This window comes from Orcinus orca, chromosome 19, assembly GCF_937001465.1.
Source record: "Orcinus orca chromosome 19, mOrcOrc1.1, whole genome shotgun sequence".
NCBI lineage: Eukaryota > Metazoa > Chordata > Mammalia > Artiodactyla > Delphinidae > Orcinus > Orcinus orca.
In genome coordinates, this window is record NC_064577.1 from 28,670,070 (window position 1) to 28,682,832 (window position 12,763).

A 12,763-nucleotide genomic window follows, 5' to 3' on the forward strand; every position below is an offset into this window, starting at 1 on the left:
CTCTAGAGTTCAGACCGAATGGTGAGATACCCTGTTTGTGACTGGGTGGGACAGAAGACGTGATGTGAAGGGATCTGGGAACCGAGACCCAGGAATCCCACTTGGGAAGACCCCCTTCCTCTTTGACCCTCGCCCTTCCCGGGACTCCCGCGGCGACCTCCGCCCGCGGCCAGAGTCTCCGACCGACAGCCACTGGTCGGAGCAATGGTGCCACCTAGCGGACTGTGTCGGAACGACCCACGGTGGCGGCGGCGGGGACCCCAGCCTTGAGGAGGTGCTAATGACGGGCTGGGGTGGCGCTTCAGCACCATCGTGGGTCGGACAGCGCCTCCCCCCAACCCGCCCCGGCCCTGGAAACCCGGCTTCGGACCCCCTAGGAAGGGGCCTAACGGAAGACCCTGAAGGAACTCCGAACCTCCCTAGACTGCACCTGACAGCCCTCGGTGACCTTCAGTTTGTGAAGGTGGAATTCAGGAACCCAAAGCTCTCCCTTCTCTAAACCCCCTCTTCTAACCTCCCTGTCCAGCTTGGGTGGTGGGGACTAAGCAGCCCAGGGCTGCGGAGGGGAGGGTCACGCATTTGACTCTTCATACTACACTTTTCTAACGCCGGGCTCCTCAAGTTTTACTAGAGAGAAGCCCAGAGGCGGGCTGGGGATAAGAGAGGGGAGCGCCTCCCAATCCAGAAACCTGCAAGCTCTCCGCCCCCGGAATCGAGGCACATGTTTGTGGGCAACCTCTAGGACCCAGGACACCCAGGAAGGTGGAAAGCAGGTGGGTTGATCCGGAGACCCGAGGAGCAGAGGTAGGATCCGCGGGCGCTAGGGCCGCGCGGAGTTCCGGCGGTGGGCGGGGCGTGGGCGGGGCGCGCGCGCGCGCGCGCGCAGCGGCAGACCGCAACCCCATGGAGCCCGAACTCGAGTCAGCCTCGGTGGAGGTGCCTGCCGGGCGCGTGCTCAGGTGCGGTGCGGCCCGGCTCGGGGGAGGCGCCGGGACAGCGGAGTGGGCTCCGGGAAGGGCCCGGGCACCCGGGACGGGGATCCAGGCCTGGGCCGAGCGGCCCCGACTGCGCGGCGCTAACCCCGCGTCCCTTCCTTCCCCAGTGCCCCGGAGCTCTTCGCTGCCCGTTCCAGGTCCCAGAAGCTGCCCCAGCGCTCGCATGGCCCCAAGGACTTCCTCCCCGACGGCTCAGCGGCCCAGGCTGAGCGACTGCGAGTGTGCCGCGAGGAGCTCTGGCAGCTGCTGGCGGAGGAGCGCGTGGAGCGTCTGTGAGGGGGCCGGGCCGGGGCGGGGGCAAAGCCGGGGCGGACGGACCCGGTAGACTAATCCGGTAGACTGAGACGGACCCCTCCCTACTCCTCGCCAGGGGCAGTTTGGTGGCCGCCGAGTGGAGACCGGAAGAAGGCTTCGTGGAGTTGAAGTCTCCTGCGGTGAGCGGTGGGGTTCAGAGACAGGGAACCCGCCTTCTCTGCCCTCCTGGCTCTTTTGTGACATTTGGTCTGGATCCCACGCAGGGTAAATTCTGGCAGACTATGGGCTTCTCAGAGCAGGGCCGGCAGCGGCTTCACCCGGAAGAGGCCTTGTATCTGCTGGAGTGTGTGAGTGGGGCCCTGGGAGAGTGGAGAAGGGGTTGGGACCAAGGAACCGGAAGGACGTTTTTATTGGAGAAAAAGTATATACAACTGAGTATTCAGGGAGCTTGTAACCTGATTTCTAGAGCAGGAGACAAGAATACCACGCAGGGAGCAGGCATTCCAGTCGAAGTTATTGGTGCTGCCTCCCTCTCCCCCCTCCCCTTCCTCGTTGGCCCTATTCTTGCTGTGATGAGGGTGGCGTAGCACGCGGATATCGGAGCAGGGAAGTTGCCTCATTGGCTGTGCCACTGCAGGGACGGTTCACAAGCTGAGCTGTTGGCCCCGCTTCCAGGGCTCTATCCGGCTCTTCCACCAAGACCTTCCACTGTCTATCCAAGAGGCCTACCAGCTGCTGCTGACTGAGGACACTGTGACTTTCCTGCAGTACCAGGTATCTGCCACCCTCTCGCGGGACAGAAGCCACCCATCCACTGAACTAATGAGTATTTATAAGTACCTCCGAGGTGCTAGGCACAGAGCCATGTGCTGAGGCTACAAGACCTGCAAGGGCTCTGTTGTCATGGTGCTTACATCCTAGTGGTGGCACTTGGGTAATATATAAGTAAGGAAGCAAATGGCTGATTGACTTCACAGCTGAGTGCCAGGAAAAAGACAAAGAGGAGGAGGGGCACCAGGCTAGAGACAGAAATGTGGACACCATGATGGCATGGATGGTATTTCAAACCCCACTGGGCTGTACGGAGGTGTGGCCAGAGTAGAGGGCTGTGTCTGAGAACTGGGGCACTCTAACCTGAGGAGGTCAGGGGGAAGATAAGGGAACTGAAGAGGGTCTGGCAATGCAGGAGAAAAACCAGGAGAGGTGGCATCACAGACGCCAAGAGAAGGTCTTTCCAGGAAGAAGTGCTTGGCTATGTTGAAGGCTTGAGAGATCAAGCAAGCTGGGGGCATTCCTGCCTACATCTCTCAGATGTGGATACAGGGACACAAGGATGAACATGTGGTTCATCCAAAGACTATTCCCCCCATCCCACCCACCTATGGAGGTGCTGCGGGGCGGCCAGGTGTTCACCACCTTCTGCTATCTCGTCTTTATTGTAGTCAGGAGCTTCACTGGTGACAGCTTTGGTATCAGAATATTCTAGGGTGTAGTTTTTTTCCTGGTCCATCAACTATCAGCTTTTTGGGATTTGTGTTTAAATTAAGAAACCGCTAAATGTCGTTTGTGCCCACAGTAAGTGAGAGACAGGAATTCAGAGACTTGAGACCTTAGTTTGGGGAAAGCGTTTATAATGGAGTGTGGTCCTACCAGTCCCAGGGTTTGGAATCTGGGGGTGTGGTGAATGGCTTCTGTGTGGAGAAACTACTTGTTTTCAAAAGTGGACGTCTGACCTCTACTTTTTTATCTTTTGAGGTCTTCAGTCACCTGAAGAGACTGGGCTATGTGCTTCGACGATTCCAAGCAAGGTAAATCCCTGTCTTATTGCCCTCGAATTTATTCTAGTCCTGGAACCTGGCTGACTGGCCCCAAAGTAGAAAGTGGCCTCTCCTTACCTGGAATCCTTAGGGAACTGCAGCTTTCTGAACATGCTGGAGGTGCTCCATCGAGAAGCGTGTTGGGACAAATCTGGGTCATTTCACCTTATCCTGGGCTATCAGATTGAGCCCCATCTTCATCCCGTTCACTCCACAGATAACAACTGAGCACCTACAGCTCAGCGTGAGAATGGAGATACAGTACCGGAACAGTGCCTGGCACTTAGTAGGTGTGCAAGCAGATTTGTTAAGTGAAAATATGAATGAAGGACCAAGTGAAGAATTAACAGCTGAGTAGGGTTTCACATTCCTTTTGCTAGGTTAAATGTTCTTTCCTTCTGGGTCTTCTGAGCATCAGCACCTTAGTAATCCAGCACAGCTAAGAACCACAGAGACTTTCAGACTCAGGAGGAGAAACTGGTACAGCCTTTGCAGGTTCACAGTATGTCACACATGCTGTAGAACAAGCACATCCTTTAATTCTTGAAAGTGGAACATATCTTAAGGAAACAGTCACAGATGTGTGTGTAAGTTCACCTGTGAAACGTGTTTATTCATTCAGTCGTTTGTTCAGCAATATTTATTGACTACCTACTGGGTGCCAGGCCCTATGCTGGTTGCTGAGGAATAGCAGAGAGCAAAATCACTGCCCCCACAGAACTTGTATTTAGTGGGGAGCTTACATGAAACACCATCACTTTGCGAAATCAGTGATTTTGGAAACATACTATAAGCCCAACAGGGAAAGCATGGTCATACAGATTAAAGTTTATCCCTTAGAGCAACGCTATTTGATAGAACTTTCTGTAGTGATAAAAATGGTCTGTGTCTGTGTTATCCAGTATACGTGGCTTGTGTAACCATGGGACTGAATTTTAAATTTTGTTTAATTTTAATAGATTTAAATTTAACTTAAATAGTCCCTTTTGTCTAGGGCTACCATATTGGACAGTACAGCCTCACAGGCATAAAAAAATCATGGCAGGGAAGAATGAATCATGTCCATAATATACTGTTGAGTGTAAAAAAAGACTACACAGTAGTATGTTAGTACAATGTTATTTTTGAGAGGGAGAAACATGGAGAAAGACAGTATGCGTGTTTGTAAGAAACAACGTTACAGTAGTATCTATGGGTTTTATTTTCATTTTTCTTGATTTTCCAAGTTTTCTCGTCCCCCTGATTTTTCTCACTAGGGATTAATTATTTATTGCTGGCTCTGCAGGAGCCCTGGTTTCAGGGAACCTCTGTTCAAAGGTGCTGTTGGTGAGACCCAGAGGCCTGGACAAAGTTGCATGGACAGGCCCCTGGGTCTGCCCCCACGTACCCCGTGTGCAGGTCTGCCTGGGGCCTTAGCCCCTGGTTATGGCTCTAGCCCTGGCCCATGACTTACTCTGAGTCAGTCCCTCACACATTCCACGGGGAGCACCAGACTGAGGAGGTGGATCTGTTGCCTGCCCCATTCTCACCCACAGCTCTGTCCTGTCCCCTTACGAGAGGCAGCTGAACTTGGATGGCAGTGTCCAGCGCTTGGAGGATCGGAATGGCAAGAGGAAGAGGAGGAGCTCCAGCTCTCAGTAATGCTCCCCACATGGCCACTCCCCAGGGAGAGCCTTGAGGGGGTGCTGGTGTTTGGGCCTTGGAGAATGCCCGGGCTTAAGAGCTGGGCTGGGGCTCAGGGAGGCAGTAGGGCACGTGTGGGTCGCGTGCACCTCAGCAGTCAGGAGCAGATGTGCTGCATTTCCTCCCCACGTCCCTCAGGTCCATTACTAAGAAGCCCAAGGCCCTGGAGAACCCCCTGCAGGGGGTGGATGGGACACCCGAGAGCCTGGCGACCTCCAGCCCACCTCCCCACAACCAGAACAGCCGATGCCCAGAGGAGAAATCCCAGGAGTCAAGCCCCGTAAAGGGCCCCATGGGCCCCTTTCAGCTTCTGGGGTCCCTGGAGCCCTGCCCTGGGCTGGCCAGGGAGGGGGTGCGGTGCAGCCAGGAGAGTGGCAAAATGGAGAACGGGGTCAAGGGGGCTTGCAAGCCACGCTGGAACTTTGAGCAGATCTCCTTCCCCAACATGGCTTCAGACAGTCGCCATACCCTCCTGCTTGCCCCCGCCCCAGAGCTGCTCCCGGCCAACGTGGCAGGGCGGGAGACAGACGCTGAGTCCTGGTGCCAGAAGCTAAACCAGCGGAAGGAGAAGCTCTCCAGGCGGGAACGGGAGCAACAGGCAGAGGAGGCCCAGCACTTCCGGGAGGATGTAAACTCGGATCCCGAGGTGCAGCGCTGCTCCAGCTGGCAGGAGTACAAGCAGCTGCTGCAGAGGCGGCACCTGCAGAAGACCCAGAGCCGCCCCCCACACCTGTGGGACCAGCCTGTCACACCCTTGCTGAGTCCCGGTCAGGCAGACTCCCCAGGTACCCCCTCATCCTGCCATAGGCCACAAGACTTTGAAGGGGGCATGGATTGACCACAACTGATGGAGGCTTAAGGAAGATGGGGGAGGAGAGAGCTGTCAGTGGAGTGGAACCCACAAGGATAGTCCATTCTGGGAGGCAGCAAAGAGACCCAGGTGGGAAGGTTTAGAAATGGCAAGTCAGTGCCCAAGGAGAGGCGAGGAGGTATGAAAACTACAACCACATCCTTAAAATCATAAACGAGATGCATTGGAGTGGCTCTGCCACCAACTGGCTGTGGTTCCCTGTTCTCCCAGCTCTGTCAGAGGAGAACAAGGGGGTGATATATTGGTCAAATAAATAGAAAGCTTCTTGTATGCCCTGCATGTTAAGAATAGAGAACTAATAGGCAAGAGTTGTGTTAATGAATTCAGAACTACCGTCCTTAATGGGAACATGGTGAGTTGTAAGTAACTAGAGTAGTGTTGTCAGAGCAGTTAAATTTGAATTTCAGATAAACAACTAATTTTTTTAGTATATGTATATTCCAAAAGTTGCATGGGGCATACCTATACTAAAAAAAAGAAATCTGCTAAATCTGGCAACCCTAAACTAGATGGCAGATTCAGAAATGTCAGGGGGAGTCTGGAGGGTTGACTCCCCTCACCAACGCCTTATTTTCACCATCCTTGTAGCCACAGTCCTTCAGCATATCTCTGTGCTGCAGACGACACACCTTGCTGATGGAGGCGTGCGGCGAGTTTCCAGGTAGTGCCTGTCTCCACAGTACTTTGGGTGCCGGCAGGAGTTGGTAGCTGGGATTTTACTCCTGAAGTTGGGCATGAGCTGGGGGAATCATTCTAGAGACCCCTACCCTGGCTAATATTCATGTATATCTAGGGGAGAGGGAGGAGTGAGAGACAAGAGTAGATTTTTCCCCAGGTTCTCAGATAAGGTAGCCGTCCCTCCTTAGTCCCCCTGGAGGAACTGGGGGAGCGAAAGGGTGGTGTGGAAAGAAAAGATGGGGGAGGAGAGCCCCTGTTTCCTAAGGTTTCTCACTCTGTCCTCAGGCTGGTGGAGAAGTCTGGGGGCTTGGAGATCAGCTTTGATGTTTACCAGGCCGATGCCGTGGCCACCTTCCGAAAGAATAACCCTGGCAAGCCCTATGTCCGGGTGTGCATTAGTGGGTACGGGACCAGCGAGCACTTCCCCCGGGCTGCTGCCAGTTCTCTTGTAAACCAGCTGGACCTCCTCTCCATGCCCCTGGCTAGTTCGTCAGTCCCTGAAAAGAACCAGCGGTCCAGAGAGAGGCCCCATAGCCAGTTAGTGCTACAGGAACCCAGGCTTCCCAATCCTCACCTCTCATTCCTGGCATTTTCAAGTAGTCTCTCTCCTGTGCCACGTTAGTCCCAGGCTCACCCAGCAGAAGGGATGTGAATCAGAGGGATTTCCAGGCCAAGAGTGGCGAGAACCTTACTCTTCCTAGTCCCCTTACCCAACCAGGGCTCTGGGTGTTACTTGGAGAACTTAATCAGAGCCGTGCAGTTTGCAGACAGGAGAGCCCAGGGGCCAGACTTCTTGTACCCCCAACTCCTGTCTTACAATTACCCTTCCCTGGGAGCCTCAGAGGGCTGGGTTCTCAAAGCCTATGGGTGGGCTGTGTTCAGGTCTCAGTCTAACCTTGATTCTCGCAGATTTGATGAGCCAGTCCCAGACCTCTGCACCCTCAAGCGGTTGTCCTACCAGAGCGGGGATGTTCCTCTGATCTTTGCCCTGGTGGATCACGGAGACATCTCCTTCTACAGCTTCAGGGACTTCACGCTACCCAGGGATCTGGAGCACTGACCACGCAGCTCTGGCCGGGCCAGGGGTCTGCTCTGAGGGACCTGGACTGTCTGCTCTCAGGGACCATCTCAGTTGCCTCCTACACCCAGACTCTGACCTGTAGCTTCAGAGGCTAGTCTGGGCCTTGGCCCTGGGTGTCTGATGCTTGCAGGAGAGGGGAGCTTTGCCCCCCCTACCTGGCTGCTGCAGCACTTCCATGCCCCAGGCCTGAGATTGCTGCCTTGCAGTAAATCCCCTTGGAACTCAGGACTAGATTTCAGAGACCAGCGAGGCGGGGCAGAAGAGAGGACTCTGTGCCTTTAAATGAGAGGGTGCCTGCTTCTTGCGATAAAGCCAAAGCCATTAAAAAATAGATCCCTTTTCTGCTGTGGCTGGATATACTGGACGAGTCCTCCCTACCCACCATCCCATTGTCCGTGGAACTGGCCCCCAGGGACTCACCCCTGCTGTATCCACCCACAGAGAGTACTTCGTCCTCTGGTGCTAGAGTTAAGAGCAGCTCTCAGGAGGGCAGGAATGCGACCCGACCCTTTCTCTGGGAAGTCACTGACGTCTAGCTAGCTTGGCTTTCAGAAGGGTGGTCCGAAGAGGGAAGATGGCATTCCACTGCTCCTTCCCTGAACGCAGCCAGGTCCGGGTAGAGGGGCGGCCGAGAGGCGACATGTCAGTCTGGCTTGAATCCTAGTCTTTCTGAGCTGTGCGGGCCTGGCCTCCGCGCCCCTTCTGCTCCTGTCTCCTCGTTCCTAATCCCCTCCCTCGTCGTGCTGAAAACTCCGGTCGCTGTTGCTGCCGGTTACCCGGAGGAAGGTCCAGGCTTGGAGGCCGCCCAGAGAGGAGGCGCCTCGGCGACACCCCAGTCCTCAAACCACCTAGTTCTTGGGTCCCGAAACTTGGCCCTGTGTTCGCCGGTCACCCTCTCTGATTGGGGTCTGCTCTGAGGGACCCGGACAGGAAGAGCCGGCCGGGCTATGCCCCTCCCTCCGGGGCAGCTTGGGGCCAGGTTGTGGGAGGAACCGATCGCCTGGTTTAGGAGGTGGCCCGGGGCAGCCGCGCGTTCCGGGAACTATTTCCTCCTCCGGGAGGCGGCGGGACACTGGGCGCGGCGTGGCGTCCTGCGATCAGGTACGCCCAGGTGAGCCCAGGTGAGGCCGAGGGCGGGCCGGCAGTGCCTCGTACATATTCACGCAGACCTCGGCCCCGCCCCCGCGGTCCACGGAGCCGTGGATTGGCCGGAGCACGGCCCCCGCCCTCCCCGAGGGCGCCCGCGCTGCGCTCGGCCTCTAAGGCTTTGCGCTACCGGGGGCGGGGCCAGGCCCGGGGGGCGGGCCGCTGGGGCACTGCTCTCCGGGTTCCGCGGCCCGGCCGGCTCACCCTTTATGTAAATAGCGGCGGCTCCGCCCCCTGCTCGCCGCGCCGGAGGTGAGCAGGAAGGAGACTGCCGCCCAGCATCCCGTGGGCCCGCGGCGGAGCGAGCGGAGCTGGCGGCCGGCGCCGAGGGACGCGGAGGCCTCGGACGGGGGCTGGCCTGGAGTTCCAGGTCAGGTGAGGGCCGGGACCCACCTAGTCGAGCCCGCCCCCTCGGGGCGCCCGCCACTTGGGGCGCCCGCCACTCGGGGCGGGGAGGCAGGGGAGGGCCGGGACCCCTGGCTTCTCCGGGCTGGGCGGGGAGGGCTGCGCGCAGATCCGCTCGCCTCGCTCCGGATCCCGTCGCTCCGCTCGTGTGGGAGAAACACCTGTAGAAAGTGCCGCTGGGAACTTTTCTGTGCCTGATCCGCCCGCGATTACAGAATCTGGGTTTCGGGTTTGCACAATAGTGTTGGCTTTGGAGAGCAGGGAAACAGGTGCTCGGCCCGGCTGGGCGCGAGGGTCACTGCGGGCGGAGACGGAGTCTCCGGGTCTCGGGCCCCACGTGTAAGGCGCCTGGCCGGAAAGGCAGGCGACGCGCGTCTCCAGAGTGGCCCTCTCTCCGCGAGCGGGGCCCGGAGCGCTTTACGTTGGCGGCTTAGCCCCTGCTCCTGCCATCTGGGCCTTCTCCCTGCCGGCCCTTTGTGCCTCCTAATCCCCGGACACAGGAAGCCCGCGGAAGGGACTTGGGTCTTGGGGCCTTTCTCCGCCTCAGGCGGCTTTGGATACCTTTAGGGGACGTTTCGGAGACCCAGTCTCTTTTCCAAGACCACGGGGGTTGGGCTGCGCTGCGGGACACTGGGGCTTGGCAAGAAGTGAAAAATACCGTCTTGCCAAAGAAAGTGTGCAAAGTTTGCTCTTGGTTTGCTCAGGCTGGACGGTTCACAGACACACCAAGCTTTGGCTGTGGGGAGCACTGACTGTAACTAGGAGAGCCGTGGTGTGGCCTCCTGAGGCTCTCACCTGAGCCAGGTGAGCTTTGGGTGAGGTGGGCGGGGCGTAGACTCGGCGCCGTCCCCATGGGGATCCATGTGCCAGATGCAGGGCGTCTTAACCTGGGCTCTAGGGAGCCTCTGCAGAGTTTACAACTCAAGGTCCTGTCAGACTGCAGAGGGCATTCTGAGCAGGGAGAGGAGGAGTGTGTCAGGGAGACAGGAAACCCCAGGTGGGAGGAATAGAGCAGCAGAACAGAAAAGCCCTGGCCCAGCCCAGGGGAAGCCAAAGTCAGAAGTGGCTTCTGAGGAACAGTCTGGGTCTTTGTGAGCTGAAGCATGGGAATGGTCCAACCTCTTTATTTTATGCACAGGGGATTCAGATTTGGTTTTCTTCAACTATCTGCCCCCAGTGCTCACTTATGTCAGTGAGGGCTCAAACCCAGCTCTGGGGGCTCTGACCAGTGCTTGCTCCTATTCTCTGAAGTTAGACTGGGCCACTGTCTGTGGGAGCCACTGGGCAGTGTTTCCAAGGTCTGGGGTCATCCTGCATCCCTACTTTTCCTTGAGGCAATGGAGTATCCCCTTTAGCAGCAGATTAATATAATTTTTTTTTAATTTATATTTTTTATTTATTTATTTTTGGCTGCACTGGGTCTTTGTTGCTGTGTGTGGGCTTTCTCTAGTTGTGGCGAGCGGGGGCTACTGTTTGTTGGTGCGCGGGCTTCTCGTTGCAGTGGCTTCTCTTGTTGCAGAGCTCAGGCTGTAGGCACGCGGGCTCAGTAGTTGTGGTGCACAGGCTTAGTTGCTCGGCGGCATGTGGGATCTTCCCGGACCAGGGATCGAACCCGTGTCCCCTGCATTGGCAGGTGGATTCTTAACCACTGCACCACCAGGGAAGTTCCAGATTAATATAATTTTAATCACTTAGTGACTTAGCACTTAGTAGCGCTTTAATGCACAGTAGCATTAAAAGAAAGAAAAAGGCCCTTAATCCCAGCTGACCCCATTGGTTTAAAAAATAAAAAAGGTAATAGGAGCCCACTGGGGCAAATGAAGTGTTTTAGAAAGTGTAAAATAAGACAGAAAACAACTTCTCTCTCGAGCCTCACGGTCTTTCCTCAGATATAGTGCTCATTAAGTTTTTTAAGTGTCTTTCGACTCAGGTGTAGTTTTGAATTGTGCCTTGCCGGTTTCTTGCTGGGTGACCCTGGCTCTGTCACTTAACCAAACCTCAGCAAGCCTTGTTTTTACAGTTGTTGACGAGAGGATGAAAAACGTCATAAACACGTGTGGCCTGGCACATAGCTGGCGCCAGGTGAGGGTGGGCTGCTTAGCGTCCCCACGAAGCATACAGAGCGTGGTCACTTGCGGGAACTTGGGCAGATGCCTGGGCCTTTCGGATGTGCCTGACGGGTTGTGAGGGAATTTGGCTTCTCTGTCCAGATATCCTGATTTCTGAAAGCCTCTGGAGATCAGAACTTTTAGAATGAGGATGTTGCTCCTTGGAGAGCAGAGGTAGAGGGCAGTGGCCTCTCCTAACCTCACTTCGGGTTCCAGGGGCCCTTGGGACTCCTTGGAAAAGCCAGGAGTGAGGCCTAACGGCCGGACCCCCGCTGGCAGGCCTTTGCTGGGAGGAGTGTGTGTGTACAATCTAATCTGCTTTGCTTTCTGCTCGGGGGAAGGCTTGGCTGTATACATTCTGCACCCCGGTGGGCGGATAGGTTGGGGTAGCACATTCCTGCACTGCTCTGTTGTAATTAAGGAGATTTTCTGTGAACTCCACAGTGCCTCCTTTCAACCTCATTTAGGGAAGGGGTATCCTCTCCTGCCAGGACTTCCTGGCCCCAGGACCCTCCCTCCCATAGAGAAAATGGTACACGGAGCTGGAAAGTTTGGCTTCTCTGCCATCAGTCTGTGACCCCCCTATCTACCGCATTGGAGACATTGAGCATCCCTGGCAAGCGTCTCCAGGGGCCATGTGGTGTTCCGTGAAGGGGGTCCTTCCTGACGTGCAGAGGCAGCTTTTGAGACACCTGGATCGGGGGCCAGGGTGGAGGCCCGAGAAGCCAATGGCCCTTGCTCCTGGGTTGGCTGCCTTGAAGAGCACTGGCTGCCTGGACTCACTTATCCTGAGTACTCAGCTCGGAGAGGCCTTCTTATCTCACCAGGCGATATCACTATCAGGGCTACCCCTGGGTCTCCTGAGGCATGCCAGGTCTGTTTGGCAACTTCGTTTTCCCCTGCCCAGGAGTAGTTTTCAGGGAGAAAGTGGGGTATGGGATGGAAGATGGGCGTCCCCCAGTAGGGCCACCAGTACTGTTCGCTCTTCTCCAGCCCTGGCTCCCTAGGATCCCCTGGGAAAGCCTCCTCTCCCTGTGCCCTGTCAGCATGGGGCTTGCCCAGCTCCCTTGGGGGTGGCCTTCCCTCCCCGCCCTGCCTCTCAGAGGAAACTGGTCCTTTGAAGAGTCACCCCACTCCTTCCCCTTCCCCTTCCCAGGGACCACAGTGAATTCTTGTGAGCTAGGAGAGGCTCCTCTGGGCGTGGGGACAGGGAAGCTGCTAGATACCTGACTGTACCCTTCAGGAATTCAGCAGAGACAGGAGACTTTTCTCGAGACACCTGCCTCGGTGTTCCCAGGGTTTGATGAGAGGGACTGGGTACAGGACTGTTTGATTCTAGTAAATAATGTTATTGTTGGCTCTACTTGCCAAGGAGCTGGGTGTCCTGGAGCCTGGGGCTGAGGCAGGACCTGTAAGGTATCCCCAAGCAGGATGTCAGGCGTGATAGGCACATGGCCCTGGCCTTGGTCAGAGACTTGAGAACAGGACGGGGAAGTTCCCTGAGGACCCCGTGGGGCCCCAGCCCAGTACTCTTGAGGGTCAGCGGCTCCTGACTGGACAACACCTTTGCCTACCTGATCCCCATTCAGTCCCAGCTGTTCATTTATTCAACAAGTATTTATTGGTGCCTCTGTATGTGCGCTGTGGTTTAGACACCAGGCCTAATCCTTGCACCAAGCAAAGGCCTCTGCCGTCACAGGACTCAAATTCTAAAGGATGGGAAG

At 56.2% G+C, this 12,763-nt stretch overlaps 2 protein-coding genes across 16 annotated transcripts in view; both read left to right on the forward strand.

Moving 5' to 3' along the window:
- The first annotated feature begins 49 nt into the window (after positions 1 to 49).
- On the forward strand, positions 50 to 7,721 carry TSEN54 (tRNA splicing endonuclease subunit 54). Of its 5 annotated transcripts, none has more exons than XM_033438489.2 (11): positions 50 to 773; positions 1,103 to 1,267; positions 1,366 to 1,429; positions 1,514 to 1,597; positions 1,926 to 2,024; positions 3,006 to 3,058; positions 4,603 to 4,704; positions 4,889 to 5,535; positions 6,210 to 6,282; positions 6,585 to 6,701; positions 7,209 to 7,721. In XM_033438489.2, exons 4-11 carry the CDS (start codon positions 1,532 to 1,534, stop codon positions 7,357 to 7,359), a joined length of 1,308 nt encoding a protein of 435 aa, XP_033294380.2. In that variant the 5' UTR covers positions 50 to 773; positions 1,103 to 1,267; positions 1,366 to 1,429; positions 1,514 to 1,531; the 3' UTR covers positions 7,360 to 7,721. The 5 variants fall into 5 exon arrangements, with proteins under 5 accessions (XP_033294380.2, XP_033294377.2, XP_033294379.2 ...); XM_033438486.2 differs by lacking the exon at positions 50 to 773 and adding an exon at positions 823 to 959 and having other exon boundaries at positions 6,565 to 6,701; XM_033438484.2 differs by lacking the exon at positions 50 to 773 and adding an exon at positions 842 to 959.
- Positions 7,722 to 8,737: 1,016 nt separating this feature from the next.
- LLGL2 (LLGL scribble cell polarity complex component 2) overlaps positions 8,738 to 12,763 on the forward strand; it is a 34,215-nt gene continuing 30,189 nt past the window's right edge. For 5 of the 11 annotated variants that reach the window (XR_004486364.2, XM_033438481.2, XM_033438482.2 and 2 more), the window contains exon 1: positions 8,738 to 8,896. The gene's annotated coding sequence lies outside the window, so the exon portion shown is untranslated. Of the gene's footprint in view, positions 8,902 to 12,763 lie in introns of all 11 variants that reach the window. The other 6 variants (XM_033438480.2, XM_049702207.1, XM_004275706.4 and 3 more) reach the window with 3 other exon arrangements.